The sequence below is a fragment of the Desmodus rotundus genome, chromosome 7, assembly GCF_022682495.2.
Source record: "Desmodus rotundus isolate HL8 chromosome 7, HLdesRot8A.1, whole genome shotgun sequence".
Lineage (NCBI taxonomy): Eukaryota > Metazoa > Chordata > Mammalia > Chiroptera > Phyllostomidae > Desmodus > Desmodus rotundus.
The window spans coordinates 2,771,011-2,792,184 of record NC_071393.1 but is presented as its reverse complement, the minus strand read 5'-3'; the positions used below and the strand labels follow the sequence as shown (position 1 = coordinate 2,792,184).

Here is a 21,174-nt window from a genome sequence, read left to right as displayed (position 1 = left end):
TCATTCCTCCATCTATTTATTCACGTACTTCTTTATAGCCCAGTGCTGCACTGGTTGGAGAGCAGAAACACCCTTGCCCTCCCTGCCCTTCTTGGGCCTCCAGGAGAGAATTAATGTGTTAGGCTGGGTTCTTCCGAAAAGCAGGACCAATGGGAACTAGAGAGGTTCACTGTAAGGAACTGGCTCCCGCGCTTACAGAGGCTGAGCAGCCCGACGACCCGTAGTTGGCAAGCTGGAGACCTGGGAGAGCTGCCTGTGTTCTCACTGAGTCTGAGCACGAAGCCAGTCCGAGTGAGTGGATTCTGTCCTCCTGAGCCCTGGTGTTGGGTCCAGGCCTTCGGGGCACTGGCCAAGGCCCGCCCGCAGCAGGGAGAGGGTCTGCTTCACCCAGTCCGCCGACTCAAACATGAATTGCATCCAGAACCCTCCGCACAGACACACCCAGAGTTGCATTAAACCAGTGTCTGTGTGCCCAGGGCCAGTCAGGCAGACACGTCACGGTAACCCTCCCACTGACACGTGAACGAACCCCTGCACTGCTGTGCAGTGTCCCAGAAGTAAGAGGCACAGGGCGCGGTGGAGCCCCAGGAGGAAGGTGGTGGCCTGGGGCGGCCAGTGGGTGTAGGGCCTGCCCTTCTCCACCAGGATATCATTTACTCCTTGAACTGAAACATTCACCGTGTGGAGAGTTCACCAGATCGTTTCAGGACATGCAGCAAGCCTGTCAAGCCTAGGTGCTGTAGGGGCACGTGGGGACTGTCACCTAAGTCTCAGGAAAATGGAACACCGAGAGCCTTGTTGTCATGGTAATCGAGTGCAGTCACCTAAGTTGTGCTTTGTAAACTTAGCTTCTCTTATCAGGAAGGGGAAGTGCTTAGGGCAGCAACTGAATGAAGCACAGAAAAACCCACGTGACTCCTTGTTCACCAAACTCCTGTTTCTGACCCCACACTTTCACTTTTCTCCTAAGGAACGGAAAACATGTTTGGACTCCACACACCTCTCTTGGCGTGGGTTGGAAGAAGTCGGAGTTGTTTGGGTTGTGTTCTAGAGCCCTGTAATCGATCCTTCCTTGTGAACGAGAGGCTGCGGGGGGTGGATGGGCGACGGTCCAGAAAAGCAGGGAGCGTGACCAGGGCTGAGGGCTTGCTCTCCTGGCCCGGCTGCCTGTGTGATTCCGAGGGGTCTTGCTGACGGGCCTTCCTCGTCCGTTGCCAGCTTGCCAAAGAAGAATGGGCGCAGACGCTCTGGGTCAACCTGAACGTTCAGTTTCTCCAGGAAGGAATCGAAGGTTTTCTCAGGTCCCTCCGAAAGCTGCCGCGGCAGGTCCGGAACTTGTCAGTGGCCTACCATCTGGAAGCAAAGATGAAGGCATTCAAAGACTCGATTCCTCTGCTTCTCGACTTGAAGCATGAGGCACTCAGGGACAGGTGCGTTTTGTCCTCCGTGGGCCACCGTGAGAGCAGGGAGGGCCTTCCAGTTTCGGATTTGTCCTTGCTTAGTTTGATCTGGTGGCCAAGAGCAAGGCTCAGCTGCGCTGCAGGGCTGGAAATGCGCAAGTCCTGTGTCCGTCATATTGTTTTATGTGCACTTTCTGTAAGATTATCACCCATGAGGACTCTCCTGTTAAAGCAGAAGGCAACCCTGTCAGGTGCAAAGTGTCATCTGCAGTTGCTTCGGCCAAAAGTTTTTTTAAAAAATGGGAAGGGGTCTAGATCAGAATCCTCTGGGGGAAGCATGTGACCCACATAAGGAACTTAGAGTTTTCTGGCAGCTGCATCAAAAGAGAAGAAAACAGGTGAAATTAATTTCGATAGTATATTTAATTAACCCAGTATAGGCAAAATATTGTCATTTCGATATGTAATCCGTGTACATTATTCACAAGATATCCAACGTTCTTAAAAAGTACATCGCAGTCTGGTGCGTGTTTTCCACTCACAGGAGGTGCAGCTGGGACTCACGTTCAGGGGCTCAGTGGCCACAGGTGGCCCGCGGCTGTCAGTCAGACAGAGCAGGTCTCCCTTGGTTTTACTGGAGTAGCCAGGTCGGGGGTGGTGTGGAGGAGGGCCCCGCTCCCCTCCTCTCATTTGTCTGTCGCCGTCTGGGTGTGGCTCCCCACAGACAGGGAGTAGTAGGAAGGTGTGGACTGCGTTCTTCCTGACAGGCCCCTCTGTTCCCCCTGGTATTTCCCAGAGTGGGTGGAGGGCCATGTGGAGACACGTGACTCATCCTGCCCAGCGAGAAGGTCATCCCCAGGGTGGCCCCTTCCAGTAGCTCTGGCCGTCAACGGGAGATCTTGCTCAGGGTTGTTTCCTGCCTTTGACTCGGGCAGCCAGTGGGGGCCCCGTTTCAGAACTGCAGAATACTTGCGATGGGCTGTCCTCTGACTTCAGCGAGAGTCACTCAATTCGGTCTGCGTGAACAGTTTAATGTCGATGCGTTCCCAGGCACTGGAAGGAGCTTATGGAAAAGACCGGTGTGTTTTTCGAAATGACTGAAACGTTCACCTTGGAAAACATGTTTGCCATGGAGCTTCACCAGCACACGGACGTTCTCAATGAGATCGTCACGGCCGCTGTCAAGGAGATCGCCATCGAGAAGGTGGGGCCCTGCTCCGTTAGCCGCCTGGCTCTGAGCGTGGGAATGCCGGTGTCACTCTGGGGGACGGCGGGTGGCTCTGGGACCTGTCGTGTGCGAGTAACGAAGAACTGTGTGTCCTAGATGTAGAAATCAGCCTCAATTAAGTTTTTTATCTTCTTCAGCTAGAGCCTCATTATTTATTTATGTGTTAAAGAAATAACGAAGGTTCAAGGCAGAAAACAGAAAATGAACAAGTCGCTCAGAATTGCACCACCTGAAGATCATTAACATTTTAGGTCTATCCTTTAACTCGTGAAGGTGCACATATACACACACACTACACGTGTTTGCACATGAACACAAAAACATACACACTTGCATGGGCACACACGTACACAAGCACACACGTGACAGTATACACACACAGTATACATGCGTTTGTCTACACGTAAATATTGATAGAGTGCTTCTGAAAACCATCATGTGTCCATGTATTATTTTATCATTTGATTTTCTTGCTTAACAGTGAGCACAGGCAGGGACTCAGTGAGTGTGCAGCCCGGGGCCAACTGCGGGGCTTGGACCCTGGTCCTGGCGCCCAGAGTCCAGGACACGGGGCAGAAGCTGCTTCAGCTCTGAGCCCCTGTCCCCAGCTCTGTACACAGGTGGTAACCAGGCCACCAGGAGGGCTCACCTGGCAGGCAGTGAGTCCTTGGCGAACGATGGCCAGCATCTCCCCGTCAGAACCTCTGCTTGTTCTGGAAACGGACCCAGACCCTGGGTGGAGGGGCTGGCCCAGGGCAGGCTCAGGAAGCTGCGGGAGGGCTGGGGCTCCGTTCACTAAATGTACGTGCCTGAACCATTCTTCTCGGCTGCCTGAGCAGGCTGTGAAGGAAATCCTGGACACGTGGGAGAACCTGAAGTTCTCTGTGGTCAAGTACTGCAAGGGCACCCAGGAGCGGGGCTACATCCTGGGCTCTGTCGACGAGATCGTCCAGTGCCTCGACGACAACACCTTCAACCTGCAGAGCATCTCAGGAAGCAGATTTGTGGGGCCTTTTCTGGAAACCGTTCACAAATGGGAAAAAACGCTTTCTCTCATCGGCGAAGTCATCGAGGTGAGAGAAGAGACCAAGGGAAGATGGCTGAGAGCCGATTTTGAGTGGGCACGGGCCTTCACAACTGGTGGGTTGGATGCAGTGTGGATGCTCGTTACAGGTGTGTTAATGGTGGGAAGTTTACATCACATAAAAGTAACCATTTAAACTGTACAGTTCAGCGCCATCCAGTGTGCTCACAGTGGGTGCAGCCATGACCCCTGTCTGGTCCGAGAGCATTTTCAAAGTCTCACATGCAAATTCCGTGCCCATTAAAAGCAACCACTCCCTACTCCACCTCTCCCTAGCCCCGGCATCCTCCAGTCTGTTTTCTGTCTCTCAAGTATTTACCTATTCTAGACATTTCCTAAAAATGGAATCACCCACTACGTGGCCTCCTGTGTCCGGCGTCTCTCACTCAGCATCTTGTTCTCAAGGCTCGCCCAGGTTGTAGCAGGGGTCAGAGCTCCATCCCTCTTCGTGGCTGAGTCACAGTCCACTGTGTGGATGGACCACTTCTGTTTGCCTTTCATTTGTTGATGGCCATCTTTTGTGAGCGGTGCTGCCTTGAGCGTCTGTGTGCAACTGCTTTTGAGTTGCTGCTCTCAGTTCCTGGGGGTCTGTGCCTGGGAGCAGCGTGGCAGACCGCTCGGTCCTAGGCTGGAGTGCTGCACAGGCTTCTGTGTGGTCTGCCCTTGTTCCCCTGGGCCGCAGGGCTCCTCCAACCCTTGCACTCAGCTGGAAGCTCCCTCCCTGTCCAGGGCTGGTGTGCAGAGTTCTCTTGTGCTTTTGAGTGTGGCCATGTATTTTAAAATACCTAGCTATGCTTCCTCCATCACCCTTTCCCTCTGGGAAGGAGCCTTTTTGCCTGATGTGAACCTGTCCCGTGCTGGGGAGGAACTGCTCCACACACCTTGAGGCACCTGTGCCGACGGTGGCGTTGTGCGCCCACAGATTTGGATGCTGGTGCAGAGAAAGTGGATGTACCTGGAAAGCATTTTCATTGGCGGGGACATCAGATCGCAGCTCCCAGAGGAGGCAAAGAAGTTTGACAACATCGACCGAATTTTTAAAAGGGCAAGTGACTGGCTTCTCTTTTAGTCCTAAAAGAAGTGGTTTGAGATGCTCATCTGTTTTCATGTAGTGTTCTGTCTATTTGTAGCTTCCGAAGTTTTTCTATTGTCATATGTGACCTTAATCTGTCCAGTGAAAGTTGGTGTGATCTGTAGCTGCTGGCATATGGCAATTTCTAGTATTTATTTATTTTTATTATAAAAGTAATAGTTGCTTTTTTTCTTAATCCTCACCTGAGGATATGTTTTTATTGATTTTAGAGAAAGCAGGGTGGGGGGAGGGAGGGGGAGGGGAGAGAGAGAAAGGAGAAATACCCATATGAGAGAGAGACATTGATTGGTTGCCTCTCGCATGCACCCTGACCAAGGATGGAACCCGCGTGGAGTACGGGGCGATGCTCCGAAACAGCTGAGGCACCAGTCAGGGCAGGGGTAATACTTGCTTTATAAGAAGAATTTGGAAAATTTAGAAAAATAGAAAAGATGTATTTTTCATAATTCTGTCACCTGAACATGGCCACTTTAATGCCATACGTTAAAAGCGTTTTCCTGTGTATATAGGCTTAAAAAACAATTGTAATGATATTTTGTATAATTTTACATCTCATGATTTTTTCTTAGCATTAGAAGAAATTATTTCATATTTCTGAGACTATCTGAGAAAGTCTTTTAATGCCTTCATATATGTGAGTGGCTTGACATTAGTTTAGTTGATTATTGTCTAGTAACTGGACATCTGTTTGAACCAGAATTCTTTGCTCTCATAAATAATTTACAGGTTTGTGCCTGATGCTTTCCCCGCATTTAGGATGAATATCTTAGAATAGACTGTCAGAAGGTCAATTGCCCATGAAAGAGTGTGCCTGTTTTAAAGGCCTTTCCAGAAAGGGTGTGCCTGTCACTGCTGCTGCTGGTGGCTTGTGGGGTGAGGAGTGGAGCCCAGCCCACCCGCCCTCAAGGCCCGCGCTTTGCTGCTGAGCTGCGCCACTGCACGCGTGGTCAGTTCCCACTGGGCCTCCTTCACCCATGAGAGTCGGTCATTTTTCCTTGTCCATTGGCATAAGCCCTTAAAAAACCTTAAACACAGTATATCATAAATATCCATTAAAGAAGGAATTAAAAACCACAAAAAAGCAAAATTTAAAAAATAGGAAAAAAATCGCAGCAATCCCACGCCCAAAATAACCATTTGAACAGTTTAGCATATAGTTCCAGAATTTGCTTATTCCTGTGTAAACATACAAATAAGTAGATAAGTGTTCTACAAAATAGAGTCGTTAAAATGTCAATGATTGTTACTTAAAATTTAACTTCTTTGATGTGTGTTCCAGTAAACAAACATCTACTCATCCATTAAAGTCATTATCACAGCAAATGACCGACCTAGTTCCCTGTTGTTGAACAGTTAGGCTATTTCCTTTCCCCCAGCCCCCCCCCCCCCCTTTGCCATTATAAAGGGCGCTGTGCTCAATATTCTGGTCCATACAGATTGCTCAGAGTGGAGTTGCTGGCTCTATTCATTTGGTGAATGTCGATTGAGGACCCACTACATGCAGACACTATTGTAGGTGTGGGGGGTATGTCAGTGAGCACAAGAGATAGGAATCTGTATCCCGAGCAGCTGACACTGGAAGGAAGTAAATTATATAGAGGGGTCAGGAGGTGCTAAGTGTATGCTTATGTAAACTCCTAACAGCTTGTGCCACATTGGCCTCTCCAAAGACTGTGTTTCGGGGAGTGTCGGTTTCTCTGTCTGCCTACTGGCCCCAGCCAGTGCCTGCGGGGACAAGTGCGGAGCCCCTGCTGCCCTGGCCTGACCCCTGTCCTCTTGACCTTGTCCAGATCATGGGCGAGACCTTGAAAGACCCTGTGATCAAGAGATGCTGTGAGGCCCCAAACCGCCTGAAAGACTTGCGTCTCGTCAGCGAGGGCCTCGAGAAGTGCCAGAAGAGCTTAAACGACTACCTGGATTCCAAGAGGAACGCCTTCCCCAGGTTCTTCTTCATTTCCGACGACGAGCTGCTCAGCATCCTGGGGAGCAGCGACCCGCTCTGCGTCCAGGAGCACATGATCAAGGTTGGCACAGGGCCTCCCGGCTGGCGGGGGTGTCCACACGGAGGCCCTGCGCCTGCGGTTTGTTTACCCGAGTTCTCTTCCCAGTTTGGTTCAGCCCAGAGGTTATAGACTGAAAAGCTGCTGGAATATTTTAAGTTAGCTAATTAATTTATTTAGACAGAGAGGAAGGGAGGGAGAAAGAGAAGGAGAGAAACATCAATGTGTGGCTGCCTCTCGAATACCCACTACTGGGGGCCTGACCTGGGCCACAACCCAGGCAGGTGCCCTGACTGGGAATCGAACCAGTGACCCAACCAGGCCAGCTCAATCCACTGAGCCACACCAGCCAGGGTAAAAAAAGCTGCTGGAATTTTATTAAAAGCATAAATCTGATGATATCCCATGTCATCTGAAATGACACCCAGACTCAGCTGCTCTCTGTGGCTCTTTTTTCCACAGTCCCCAAACCATACATTTTGAGGAACTCAGAAAACACAGAAGTACACAGAGGCAAGTAGGCGAGCAGAGAGGCAGTGCAGGGCGGGGCTTCAGCGCCGGGACTCTGGGGCCACACTGCCGGGGGCAGGTCCAGCTCTGCACAGGTTTATCGTGCGGCTTTGGCAAGTTACCCAGCCTCTCTGGGCCTTAGTCTTTTCATTTGTAAGTGGGGGTGACCCCAGCCATTACCCTCTTCAGTGGGGTTGTTGCAAAGATTAAATGAGTTAGGAACTTAGATAGGTGCCTACCTTACAATGCTGGCTAAATAACCTCATCCACCAATCAGAATGGACACTGTTACTATTTGGTCATGTTTATTACTTTGTTACCTTTTTTTGAAATTAAAGTCATACAGGTAAAGTCGGCATACTCTTTGTCCCCTGCCCCGTTCACAGTTCTTCCTCCCCCTTCAGGAGGCAGCGACTCTCATGAGCTTGCTGTGCTTCCTCCCAGCAGCGTTTTCACGCTGTCGCACACATGCGTGTGTTGTGAGCAGTGTCGCGTGGCAGGAGGCACACCAGAGAAGATGATCCCCTGTGGCGGGGAACCAGGGCACGGCTGGAGCAGTCTCCGGGCGGCGAGTTGAAGCTCTGTATTCAAGGCCAGCCTAGAGCAGGGTTTCTCAGCCTTGGCCCCGTTGATGTTTTGGGCCGGGTGATCCTTTGCCCTGTGTGTGTGAGTGTGTGTGGAGGGTGGGGACGGAGGTCAGGGCTGGGCTGTGCACAGTAGGATGTTCCGCTGTGTCCCTGGCCTCTACCCACCGGACTCCAGGAGCACCTGTCTTCAGTTATGACGGCCCAAAATGTCTCCAGACACTGCCGTTGTCCCCTGGGGCGAGACCATCTGCGGTTCTGAACCAGTATCAAAGAGTCATTATTTGTTCCGAACAAACCGCAGTGAGGGTCAGGGGCTTGACCCCACACTTCCTCTCCAGTTCACGCTGACTTCCTTCTCAAAGCACGGTTCAGGGTTTGGGTGCGTGGTTTCGGTTTTTCCACAGGGGAGGCTTATATTCTCTGCCGCTTTCACAGAAAACACTTGGCTGCTGCAGGAAACTGTGTCGTTAGGGGTCCCTTTTGCAAACCTCTGATAGCACCCTTTAGAGCCTGTTGCCTTTTCTCCCTCCTCTGGGTTTGCGGAGTGCCTTGACGTTTACACTGGGCCCTAACAGATTCGTTTTCCTGACTATTACTCTCATGAGTAGCAGTGACGACGGCCAACAGTGTGCTGGCGTTTCACTCCTTGTTTTAATCTGCTCCCTCCAACCTCATCTTGTGAGTGGCGTAACTATGGTTAGTCCAGGCTGAGAGAGAGGACGCAACTTGCCCGACTTACTAAGCTGGACAGTGGGGAAGCCGGCGTTCAGCCACAGCTCTCTTGATTCTTCATCCTCAGGGCACTGAGTCACCTCCCCTCAGAGGAGAGAGGCTGTCCCCTCTCCTGTGTTCAGCTGGTCCGTGTGTCTGGCACCTCTCCACACCAGCACACACTCCAGAATCTCAAGAATCGGGAGGGAGTCTGTCCTGTTTTTCCTCCTTTCTCCTTCTTTCTGTGTAATCCACCACAGGCCTCTGTGCCGCGCAGGACAAATGGAAGCTTGCGGTGTGTGTGCACCTGTCCACGAAGACACACTCAGGCAAACGGACAGCCGTTCAGTGTGCCTCCCGGCGGCTCCCGTGTGTGGCGAGCACCGTGGGCTGCTCTGGGGCTCCCGAGCCCCTTGGCTGTGTCCCAGGGCGGCTCCTCCCGCTGTGTTGCAGATGTATGACAACATAGCGTCGCTGCGGTTCAGTGACGGGGACAGTGGAGAAAAACTGGTGTCCGCCATGGTTTCCGCCGAAGGGGAGGTCATGGAGTTCCGGAAGATCGTGCGGGCCGAGGGGCGTGTGGAGGACTGGATGACGGCGGTTTTGAAAGAGATGCGGAGATCAAACCGGCTCATTACCAAAGAGGCTATTTTTAGATACTGTGAAGACAGAAGCAGGTGAGCTCGTAACTGTGGACATGTGTTCCTTGTCACATCCGTAGTCATGATGGATAGGTTTTTAGGCTTTGGGGTAGACTGACTGGCATTCCGAGTGAGGTTTCTTTTCTCGCAGTGTCTGTCTTCAAAGGGCCGCCTGGTGCAGCACTTTCTAAAGTGCGGTCCCTGGGCCGGCAGCCTCCGGGCTGCTGGGAGCTTGGTAGAAATGCAAGTTCCTGGGCGCCCCCTGCTTGCCCAGTCAGAAACCTGGGGGGAGGTGCTGGGAGCTTGTTAGAAATGCAAGTTCCTGGGCGCCCCCTGCTTGCCCAGTCAGAAACTGGGGGAGGGGGAGGGGGAGGTGCTGGGAGCTTGTTAGAAATGCAAGTTCCTGGGCGCCCTGCTGCCCTGTCAGAAAGTGGTGGTGGGGGAAGCTGGGATGTGCCGTTTTTAAACAGGGAGACTGAGCACAAGCAAGTGTGAGAACTGCTTGCTGCGTGTCTCACCAGAAACCCGGCGTTAGTGTGGTTTGTCCTGTGTGTGAGCTAGTGAGTGAAGTCGGGTATTTAGTGAATTTCAACCACTCCTTGATCTTTGTGCCCTGAGGAGCTCGTGGGCCCTGAGTCGTGCCTGGTACCGGTTGCTGAGTGGGCTGGCTTCAGTGCGAGGTTGAACTCCAGTACATAAAGAACCTTCGGGTAACTCGTTCTGTCAGACTTAGGCGGATTCCCGGAAAGTTGTGGTGTACGAGGTGTGTCCAGAAGGCATCCAGCCACGTAATGTGAAAAATAGAGGTATTTACTGAGGAGATACAAGAAACGTTGTACATAGGACAGTGACACTTCAGTCCCCTTCAAAGTAGGCACCTGCGGACCTTACACAGTTCTCACAATTGCCATCAGTTGCCCTGTTGTATTTTCCTGAGTCTCGTCGATGGTCTGGAATCCCTTCCCTTTCAAAAGTGATTTTAGTTTTGGGAAAAGCCAGAAGTCACAGGGCACCAAATCTCAGCTGTAGGGAGCTGAGTGAGTCACCTAGATGATTTGATGTTTCACCAAAAAACTCTGCACGAGACACGATACATGAGCGGGCACGTTGTCGTGATGAGGCTGCCAATCACCAGCTGCCCATAGCAGCCTTCTGAATCATCTGCACAGTTTCCTCGGAGGACTGTTCGAGCTTAATGCAGAGTCTGATGCAGACCCGCTTGATGCTCTCCTGTGTGTGCAGGGCTCGCAACTGAAGATGCTGGTTAGGTTTTAGATGCACCGCACAATTTTACAGCAAGATGGCAAAGCCTAATGCTGCTTTTTATTGTTCGAAATATTCGCTTAAATTTATTTCACCATTAATGGTTCAGCATTGAGGTAAGGACCAGTGATTCATAGACACTTTTCCTGGATTGGAACTTAGAGCTCTGGGTCCATATTTTTAAAGTACGATTTAGAGAAATATATTTTTCCCTAAATGTACTTCTGGGCACTTAACAGCTTAGGAAATTAGTATCTCTGTAGAGAAATCCAGGTGGCTGATAAACATATGAAGAGAGGAGGGACTTCGCTAGTCACCAGGGATCTGCAGGTAAAGGCAGAATGAGATGCAGTTTTTTTACCTTTCAAATAGGTTAAAAGAAAACCAAGAGTGTACAATAAAAAATAGAAAACAAACTGAGCATGATGCTGGAGAAGGCGAGGTGAGAAGGGCGCTGTTGTGTAGTGCTGGTTGGGGGCGTATGGGTTGCTGCAACCTTTTAAAGCCGCTCGACCATTGTTACTAAAGGAAACCGTGAAAGACTGCGCTGTGTGTGGGCCCCACTGCCCTGCTTCAGGACTCTGTTCGGGAATGCTAGAGGTGGCTCTGACTCATCATAATGCTTAGGGAGCAGGGCTGTCAGCCTCAGCACTGTTCCAGGGATGGGGGGAGGGCAGGTAGCTCTTCACGGTGGGAGACTGTCCTGCGCACCGCGGGATGTTGGCAGCATCACTGGCCTCTAGCGCCCTCCCCTCCCCCAGTGTGACAACCCAGGACGTCTCCAGACATTCTCAAGTGCTGTAGAGGGATGATGGTGCAGTGTTTGTGTTGGCAAAAGAACTGGAAGCAACTTGAGTAGACCCCAGTGAGGTAGTGTTCGAGGACGCTGTGGGCCTGCCATGCCCTGAAATACCCTGCAGTGTTTTCAAAGGCGGGGCTAGACCGGCACCCACCTGCCCGAGGCAGCCCACACGAATCACCGAACGAGAGATGCGAGGTGCTGTCGGTGGAGCGACATCCGCACCAGCCCTCCTCTGCACACGTGCCTGTCACTTTGCACAGGTTGAAGGAGAGGGGACGAGTGGCAAGTGACATTCAGGAGGCTATAACCAGGGAGCCCGGGCAGTGTGGTCAGAGGTTATTGTATTCGCTGATGCAGTTGTAAAGAACTGGAAACTTTGTGTAATTTCGAAGCTGTATGAGGCATTTTTAAAGCGCTCTGGCATCTTTCTGCGCGTGCCCTCTGCGTGCCTGTTGGCCTGTGTCTGACTGTCCTGCCAGAGCGCTTTGACTGCTGTGGGCTTCTCGAAGCTTTTACTTTGCTTGCCCTCTTCCAGACCAAAGAAATGATGTCTTCTCAGGGCTGTTTTCAGTGCCCAGCAGGAGACTTGTAAAGGTGCGCTTTTCCTTTAGAGTCGACTGGATGCTCCTCTACCAAGGGATGGCGGTGCTGGCCGCCAGCCAGGTGTGGTGGACCTGGGAGGTGGAAGATGTCTTCCGCAAAGTGCAGGCGGGGGAAAAGCAGGCCATGAAGAGCTACGGCAGGAAGATGCACCGGCAGATCGATGAGCTGGTCTCGCGGATCACCATGCCCTTGAGCAGAAACGACCGGAAGAAATACAACACTGTTCTCATCATCGATGTGCACGCCAGGGACATAGTGGACTCATTCATCAGGAGCAGGTGAGGGCCTTTCTGGGGTACTGGCGGCTCCAGGGGTGTCCTTTATCGTCCTTGGCCTCTCTCACCACCTCTCCTGCCTCTTTCGCATCCACCTTCTCTTCCGCCACACCTGTTTCCTTCTTCACTCACCTCCGAATCTTGTATCTTGCCTCCAGCATCCTCGAGGCCCGGGAGTTCGAGTGGGAGAGCCAGCTGCGCTTTTACTGGGACCGAGAACCCGACGAACTGAACGTCCGCCAGTGCACTGGGACCTTTGGCTACGGTTACGAGTACATGGGGCTGAATGGGCGGCTGGTCATCACGCCCCTCACCGACCGCATTTACCTGACTCTGACGCAGGTGATTGGCGATCAGGCTCTCATGGCTGTCGTTCAGCTATGGCCGTGTGTGTTTCCCAAGTATGGATGTGGTGATTGTGACAGTGACCGGGCTGAGCAGGGTCTTCCCCAAAATTCATGCCCTCTTGAAACCACAGAATATGACCTCACTTAGAAATAGGGTCTTTGCAGGTTTAACTGTTTAAGGATTGGGATGAGAACATCCTGTGTTGGGGCCCTAAAGCCAGTGACTGGCGTCCTTGTAAGGAGAGGGGAAGACAGAGCTACAGGAAGGTGATGTGAAGACGGAGGCAGGGATCGGAGCGCTGGAGCCACCAGAAGCAAAGAAAGACCCTTCCTGGAGGCTTTGTGGGGAGCGTGGCCCGGCCAACAGCTTGGCTTCAGACCTCTGGCGTCCGGAACTACAGACAAATGCATTCTTGTTTTCACCCACCCGGTGGTGGTGACTGGTATGGCAGCCCAGGAAACTAGCGCGGAGAGCGAGGGGGATCACTGCTTAAAGCTCTTCCAAGGGGTTTCAGCTTAGTGCATCACCTAATCGTCACCATTTGAGACTGGGCTGCTGAAGGTGAGGCGGCCCCTGAAACCGCCCATAGGGTCAGGAATTTACTACAAGGGCTCACAGCTCTCTGTGAAGCCCCTGTGGTCAGGTTATGGTTCATTGGATCAAGAGGACATGGAGGAAGATCCTCACCAGGAGAAGGCGTGGGGCAGGGCCCGGAGAGACTAAGCCTGAGCCTCAGACCCTTGCTGGTGAGCCTCAGGCCCTTGACGGTGCGGCCACGCACATGCAGCGCTGTTTCCTCCAGCAGCGGTGGTGGCAGCTGTGGCAGTAGCTGTGGGAGCTCTTGCCACCGGGGAGGCTCACTCAAGCCTGGGGGGCCAGGGCTTTGGCTGGGCCTGCTCATGCAGACGTGACTGACCGCCCGAAGGCTGACCGTAGTCTCCAGCATCCCCAGAAGTCAGACTGACAGACTGACGCCACACGACCCAGAGACCCTCCATCAACCACGTTGTTAGACTGTCCTGCGTGGCCCATGGTCCCCAGATAAATGAGGACCTGCTTCTTGGGCAGGATGTTGTGAGGGCTTAGGTGCCAGTCCTGGGTCTGGAGAGAAAGGGTCAGACCTCTCCTTGGCAGAGATGGCTGCTTCACGCACGATGTGCACATGCCCGTGAGCCTCGGCTATGGAGCTGCCGGGTGCTGTTCCCAGCCCAGGCACTGCCCACAGCATGCCATCCCATTCTGGGCAGCCTGGTCCTGCACAATGGGCAGAGGGTCAGTCGAGGTTAAAGGAGAGACAGGAACGTTATACGTGGTGAGTGTCGGGAAGGCGAGTGTGACCTTGTCCGCTGTCACACACATGTGCCTCGCATCTGTCATCCCAGTGCGAGACGAGCAGGTGACATCTGTGCCCTACCGTGAATCAGACAGCCTCATTTTGTGTTTGGCTTTTGATAGGCACTGTCCATGTACCTGGGTGGGGCCCCTGCAGGCCCAGCAGGCACCGGCAAGACCGAGACCACCAAGGACCTGGCTAAAGCCTTAGGCTTGCTCTGTGTCGTGACCAACTGTGGCGAAGGCATGGATTACAAAGTAAGGCCTTGGCATCACTTCCGGCACCATCTCAGTGGGCAGAGAGTGAAAGTGGGGCACTGCGGGACCCACTGCGTGTGCCCCCTGGGCGGGGACATGGGGGCAGCTGGAAGAGTGTGGGAAACCCTGTCACCATCCCAGTCTCATGTGTGTCTGCTTTGTGGGCAGCAGGTAGAGCAGGGTCCCAAACTTAGGTGCCCTCCAGGGCCAGGTGGGTAGTGAGCGAAGTGACTGGCAGAGGTGACAGCAATACTTGGTCTCAGGGGAGCCCCTGTTCCACTTTGGCTACTTGTCACCACTTGGAAAAGTGGGCCCAGAGTTGCTAGATTTTCCTGTATTTCAAGAGAACTCCAGAACCCTGGAGTTGACTGGTCAAAATTCCTATTGTGTGAAACCCTGCGAGTGGGAGCCGACCCACAGCAATGCTGCCAGAGAGGCCCTTGGTGGGGCGGCGGCGGGTGGGCTGCTCCCCTGGCAAGCCGAGGGCCGTCTGCTTCCACTGGGAAAGAGTCTCCATTGGGACGCTCTTGTCTAGGCCGTGGGGAAGATTTTCTCTGGCCTCGCACAGTGCGGGGCCTGGGGCTGCTTCGATGAGTTCAACCGGATCGACGCCTCCGTGCTCTCGGTCATCTCGTCTCAGATCCAGACCATCCGAAATGCCCTCATCCATCAGCTTGCCACTTTCCAGGTGAGGCTTGTGCGGCGTCCCGCCCGGGCGTCCTCGCTGCGGGGGCGCTCCCCGACTACCTTTGGATCCCAGAGGGGGTCTCTGTCCAGGCCAGGCTTCCTGCAGATGCGGGTTTGATGGGTTTGGCTTTCGAACTGGAGTGGTTGGGTTTCCCAACATTGTCAGCAGCCCTGATGACCGCGGACTTTAATATTCTAAGAACTGCAGACTAACTCCAGACATGTAACTTGTAGTTATAGACAAGGAAGCCGTATTTTCAAAGAGGTGATGTTCTTTAAAGGAAAAAAAATATTCGTAGTGACTTCCCACATTTGAGAAAAATGACATAAAAGATTAACATTCCAGTCAATCAAAATGTCTTCAACAGAAATTATCACAGCGAATGAGAGATTCTGCCTTCATACCTTGTGCACAATGAGCCCAATTTTTAAGGTTATCAAGGTGAAAAGGCAAATTTAGAAAAACTTTTAGGGAGTTCCCTAGTCTCTCCGGGCCCAGGAAGACACGTACAGACCTAGGTTTGAGGAGCCTGCGTGAGGTTACATCGGATTAACTGGACCTCAGTTTGGAGAAGCACGGTTTTATATAGTGTAGGTGGCCCAGAAGTCGGTTCTTTGACCGCAGGGTTCTGTGGGGCCGGGTCACTTCCCCACGCTGGGGTCCTCTGTGGTCCCAGCATGCTCTGCTACCGCTGCTGCCATTGTCCTTGACCCTGCATGCTCTACACTTTTGTCACCGCATACCACTGGCTTCACAGGCACCCCGTGCCCTGTGACACCATTTCCATCCCCGTCTTCCTGGCCTTGCCCTTTCTTCCTCTTCACCTGAAAACTACTACAGTCCTTGGAGGCCCACAGAGCCTCCTGGGAAGGTTCAGGACCCTGTGTCAGCCTGGGCTAGTGAGGGCTCCCTGGTGGGCCCCCCCCCCCCCCCCCCCCCCCCCCCCGATGCCTTGGCAGCCCTGCTTTTTCCCGGGGCCTCAGTGGGCTCATTGTCATTGTCAGGGGATTGTGTCAGCCGGACGCTGTTAAACATTTGCGGATTCCAGTAAAGGTTCTGGGCGCATTTTCTTCCAGTTCTTCCAGGGTGAGCTTGCTGCTCCTGGTGGGGAGAGACTTCACCGCCGTGCGTTTAGGTTTCCAGGAGCTGTGTGCTCAAGGACAGGCCTGTCTGTCATCTCCAGTGGGCGGTCAGGGCCTTGGTGGGCTATTTAGGGGTGAGAGATGTCAGCGCAGATAGCTCTGTTTTGGGGGAGCATCAGCTATCTGCTGGGTTGCCCTCTTGTCCCTGAGGCAGCCTGGGCCTCATAAAAGGAAACCATTTTGTCTTTTATCTCTGGTGGGCCACTGAAGGAAATAAGGAAGTTGACTCTCAGCACAGAGGACAGTTGAGACAGCTGAGACTCAGCCGTGGGCTCGAGGCTGAAGAGGGAGAGGGGGCTGCAGTTCGCCTGTGCCTGGGCATCTGGGGGAGGGACGGGCAGGACTCTGTGGGGAGCATGGACCACACTGTGCCCAGGCCCCCGGGCCAGGGAGGAGGGGCAGGGACAGTGTGACAGCTCACGGGAGTGAACGGGGCCCGTCTCACTGGGCCTCCACAGCCTTGCAGAAAAGGGCACTGGCACTCAGGGAGGTTCAGTGACCCGCCAGGGGTCACACAGCCCCTCGAATCTGCCCCACCATCAGCTGCTTCTCAAGTGGCAAGACCTGTGACGGCAGGTCAGGTTGGGGGCCGGCGAGGCTTGTCCCCCAGACGCTCAGGCCACCATCACAAGGACTGCCTGGTGCCCACGGAAGCACGGGGCCTTGGGGCCTCGGGGCCTTGCAGCCTCCTGTGCCTGTGCTGGGCCTGCCGGCAGCCTGACCCCACTCCTGTCACCCTTCAGTTTGAAGGGCAGGAGATCTCGCTGGACCCTCGCATGGGCATCTTCATCACCATGAACCCCGGCTACGCGGGCCGCACGGAGCTGCCCGAGTCAGTGAAGGCGCTCTTCCGGCCGGTGGTGGTGATCGTGCCGGACCTGGGGCAGATCTGCGAGATCATGCTCTTCTCCGAGGGCTTCCTCCAGGCCAAGGTGAGCGTGCCCTGCCCTGCCATCCCCCTGCCCTGTGCTGCCCCCTCACACTGGGCACTGGGCGTCACATTCCGGGTGGCCTTGTCGCTTTCCTCCCTCTCTCTTTAAAATTATAACTTTAATTCTGTGATAATCTGACTCATGAGAAGTGGCAACAACAGAGCAGAGTCCCACATGCCCCTCCCCCAGCCTCCCCCAGAGATGATGCCTCACGTCTCGCACGCTGAAGCACGCCATTAAAATCGGGGACTGCGGCCGGCACGTGCTGTCCCCGAGGCACGGACTTGACTGGGACACCCCCAGGGTGTACTTTCTGTCTGGGGTGTGTGTGTAATTCCGTGCCATTTTATCTCACGTGCAGAGCGACCAGAGCCACAGTCATGGCGTGGGACTGTCCCCGTGTTCCCCTCTGTGTTAGCAGTCACACCCACCCCAGCCCTAACTGCTGGCAGTGACCAGGCACTCTGTGTCACTGTAGTTGTCACTTTGAGGTCGTCTGCACACAAACCACACTGTGTATAGCCCTCGGACGTGGGCTGCTTTCACTCAGCCTCATGCCCTTGAGGGCATGTGGCTTTGTGTGTGCGTGTGTCCTTTATCATCATTTAAAATATGTATAAAATATGCACAGACTTTTTTTCTAGGAGGTTTTGGTAAAGGCACAAAATAGCAAATACCTTTAACATAAAGGATCGTTAGGTTGCTTTCCCACATTTTTTAAAGGCTCTCACCACCTGTTACATCGTCCAGGTTCTGAGCACAGTGGTGACATCTGTGGGTCTTGCTCCCCGTGAGCCAGGCCCCCGTGAACCCTGCAGGACCGGCAGCGGACGAGGTGGCTGAGTCGTCCTTAGAAATGGGCACAGGAGGGGCTTCCGTACTACGTTCAGGAGGAAATAAAGAGCACGCACATTTTTTGAGTGTGGCGGCCGCGGTTTGGAACTCTGGCTGGGTCCTAGCCTTTAAAGTCAGGCGGCGAAGGCTTGCCTCTGCTCTCGGGGACAGACTTCAAACTCGGGCACGGCTGGCGTTCTTCTGAATTCACTCCTCGTTTGTCATAGGCGAGAAGCCAAGGGCCCGTCCTAGTGTTGCCGTTAGCGGCAACGTTTGCTTGTTTGTGGAGCAGCTTTATCTGAACTCCTTTGGTCATCTTCTTTCTTTATTTCTCACTGCCTTTTGTCCCGAAGACCCTGGCCAAGAAGATGACCGTCCTGTACAAGCTGGCGCGGGAGCAGCTCTCCAAGCAGCACCACTACGACTTCGGGCTGCGGGCCCTGAAGTCGGTGCTGGTCATGGCCGGGGAGCTGAAGAGGGGCTCTTCGGAACTTAAAGAGGTGGGGGCTGCACGGAGGTGGCGGGGCGCGGCGGGGCACTCGGTGGGGCGTTTTTAGTCTCAGCTGCCATTTCATTTGCTTGTCTGGCCTTAATTTGGTCTGTTTTCTTCTAATTGGACTTTCTACTGTAAGTCAAGTTCAGCGTCTTCACGGAACCAGTTGGCGATGCTTCAGTGGTGGCAGTCAGTCCATCGTTGCAGGATCGGGTGCAGGGCTGCGTGAACCACAGTTCTGGCAAACGCACGAACACTTTTCTCCCCTTGGCGAGAATAGCCAGGGTGCGAATGTGCTGCTTCTGCACGGAAGTGACGTGGCAGCACACGCAGAAGCGCTGTGCCTGCGCTTCTCTAGGGGCTGTACGTGAAGCGTTTCGCGTTCTGTGTTTTGTATAACATTTCGCTCTGCATTTGTGAGAGGGTTTCTAGGCCAGCCCCCGGCCTGTGTTTCGTTCCATCCAGGATGTGGTGCTGATGAGGGCGCTTCGAGACATGAACCTGCCCAAGTTCGTCTTTGAAGACGTCCCTCTTTTTCTGGGTTTGATCTCCGATCTGTTTCCCGGGCTAGACTGCCCTCGCGTCCGCTACCCCCATTTCAACGACGCCGTGGAGCAAGTGCTCGAGGAGAGTGGCTTCATCGTCCTACCTGTCCAGGTAAAAGTGCCAAAACCGAGAGTTCACCAACTTCTGTGTCCTTTCCGTCTTTGCCAGTTATTTTAAAAACGTTGTGGCAAAGTACAGGTGACAGAAAATTTGCCATCTCAGCCATTTTCCAGTGTACAATTCCGCAGCATTAAGCACACTCAAGTTGCTGTGCGACTGTCACCACCCTCCGTTCCCAGAACTGTTTCATCTTCCCAAACTGAGACTCTGTCCCGCTAAACGCTGGCTCCCCACGTGCCTTCACCAGCTCAGGGAATCCCCACTCTGCTCCCGCTCTCTGAGTCTGGCTCCTCGCAGTGCTTCAGGTAAGAGCAGTCGTGCCCCCTGTGTCCCTCTGTGCCCGGCATCTCTCGCTCAGCGTGATGTCCGGACGGCTCGTTCATGTTACAGCAGGGTGAGCGTTTCCTTCCTGAGGCCGACAGCCCTCCATTGTATGGTTGGCCTGCCTTCCAGCTTTGGTCTTGCTGTTTTGCATGATGTGATCAGATACTGTAAGCATTTTGTTTTGGGGCCCAACCATCGAATGTTCTTGCCCCAGCCCACCATTTCCCCTCCCCCAGGGTCACACTTACCGGAAAACTAACTTAGACGTGGCTGGTGGGATTCTGATCATCTGAAGCCTGGAAACTTGTCTGTGTCGTTGCAAAGCCAAACGTTATTGCCAGTGTTCTGCTGAGACCACAGACGCCCTGAGCTGCAGGCCCAGGGCGGCTGCCTCTGGTCATGCACCCCGGGGCACCAGGCTGCTTGGACGCCTCCGGCCTGGGCAGTGACCCTGGACGCAGGTCGGGGCGCGCTCTGCAGTGCCCCTGACTTGACGTTTTCCTCTGGAGGTTGTGGTTTAAAAAGATGCGTTTTCTGGTGAGAATGTACAATGGTACAGCCAGTGTGGGAAATAGTCTGGTGGCTTCTCACAAGGTTCAGCGGGAGCTACCGTATGCCCCAGCAGTCCCTCTCCTGGGGGTCTGCCCGCGAGAAGTGAGAAGCCGTGCCCACACTAAAGCTCGTGTGTGGATGTGGAAGGCAGCATCATTTGTACGAGTCAGAAAGTGGAAACAATGCAGATGTCCATGGAGGGATGAATGGGGTAAACAAAACGTGGTCCGTCTACCACTGGACTGTGACTCAGCCACAAAAAGGAGCAGAGCACGGACACCTGCTACAGTGCGGATGAAGGGTCATTGTCTCTCGTATGAGTCCATTGATGTCATTCCCTGCACATGTAGGGATGGAAAGTAGAGGAGTGGGTGCCCCGGGCTGGAGGAGGCGGCTTGGGAGAGATGAGTAGTGAGTACCGGGCTTTTTGTGAGGAGAGGAGTGATGAGCATGTAGTAAAATTGAGCACAACCTTCGGGCATGCTAAACATCATCAGTTTGTTCACCTTTAAAGGATGAATTGTATAGGAGGTGAACTATAGCTCAGTGTCGCTGTTTAAAAATAAAGTGTTTTTAACCCAGCTACGTGTTTTGTCCCACAGGTGGATAAAGTCGTCCAGATGTACGAGACCATGTTGACCCGCCACACGACCATGGTGGTGGGGCCCACGGGTGGGGGCAAGTCCGTGGTAATCAACGCTCTGTGCCAGGCCCAGACCAAGTGAGTGTGGCCCCTGCGGGGCGGTTGCTGGGTGGCCTTATGGTACAGTTGGTGGCAGCGTTCCCTGTCCCTCATTGCTCTCTGACTGCCTGGGAGGCTCAGTTTGTCCCAAACACCCCTTCACACTCGCCACATCGCTGCTTGTTCCTTGGCTGGTGTATTGCACGTGTTTTAAAGGCGAGGCGGTGACCCGTGCATCAGACTGAACGGAACGAGTGTCTCCCAGACTGTCTCATGAGGGTGTTTGAGAAGTTAACGTCAGGCGTGCTTTCTTGGTGTTCACATTGCTCTTTTAGAGTGAGTCAGGACTCCCACCCTCACACAGCACCTCCAGCAGCAGCGTGACCAGAGACAGCGTCCGCTCCCTCGACGCCTCACCCCCACCAGCCCTGCGGGAGCAGTGCTGCTCCTCGAGAGGGGACTTCACACGCTGAGCCACAGAGACCCGTAGTGACAGTGCCCTCCCAGGGAACACAGGCTTCCTGGCTCCTCACTTTTCTTCTGAGCGATAACAAGATTCTAGAAAGGCTGCACGCACGCTAACATCCCAGCAAAACTCAAATCAAGCCTGTGAGCTTTGTGATTTTAACATTTCTAGGTAGTCTGTAAGACCTAGTGAGTGACGTCGTTTCTTACTGCTTGTGTTTCTCATGAGAGGCCAGTGGACGGCGGCTTCTGGATGTGAAG

The 21,174-nt window shown here is 53.6% G+C and overlaps 1 protein-coding gene across 3 annotated transcripts in view; it reads left to right on the top strand.

The window, feature by feature from the left end:
* DNAH10 (dynein axonemal heavy chain 10) overlaps window positions 1-21,174 on the top strand; it is a 132,318-nt gene that overhangs the window by 62,579 nt on the left and 48,565 nt on the right. For all 3 annotated transcript variants that reach the window (XM_045200470.3, XM_045200472.2, XM_045200473.2), the window contains 14 exons: window positions 1,219-1,430; window positions 2,451-2,604; window positions 3,468-3,701; window positions 4,635-4,757; window positions 6,596-6,829; window positions 9,067-9,290; window positions 11,931-12,200; window positions 12,356-12,539; window positions 14,001-14,135; window positions 14,671-14,823; window positions 16,709-16,897; window positions 18,085-18,231; window positions 18,690-18,881; window positions 20,369-20,487. In XM_045200470.3, the coding sequence (XP_045056405.3) occupies window positions 1,219-1,430; window positions 2,451-2,604; window positions 3,468-3,701; window positions 4,635-4,757; window positions 6,596-6,829; window positions 9,067-9,290; window positions 11,931-12,200; window positions 12,356-12,539; window positions 14,001-14,135; window positions 14,671-14,823; window positions 16,709-16,897; window positions 18,085-18,231; window positions 18,690-18,881; window positions 20,369-20,487 (2,570 nt within the window). The remainder of the gene's footprint in view (window positions 1-1,218; window positions 1,431-2,450; window positions 2,605-3,467; window positions 3,702-4,634; window positions 4,758-6,595; window positions 6,830-9,066; window positions 9,291-11,930; window positions 12,201-12,355; window positions 12,540-14,000; window positions 14,136-14,670; window positions 14,824-16,708; window positions 16,898-18,084; window positions 18,232-18,689; window positions 18,882-20,368; window positions 20,488-21,174) is intronic.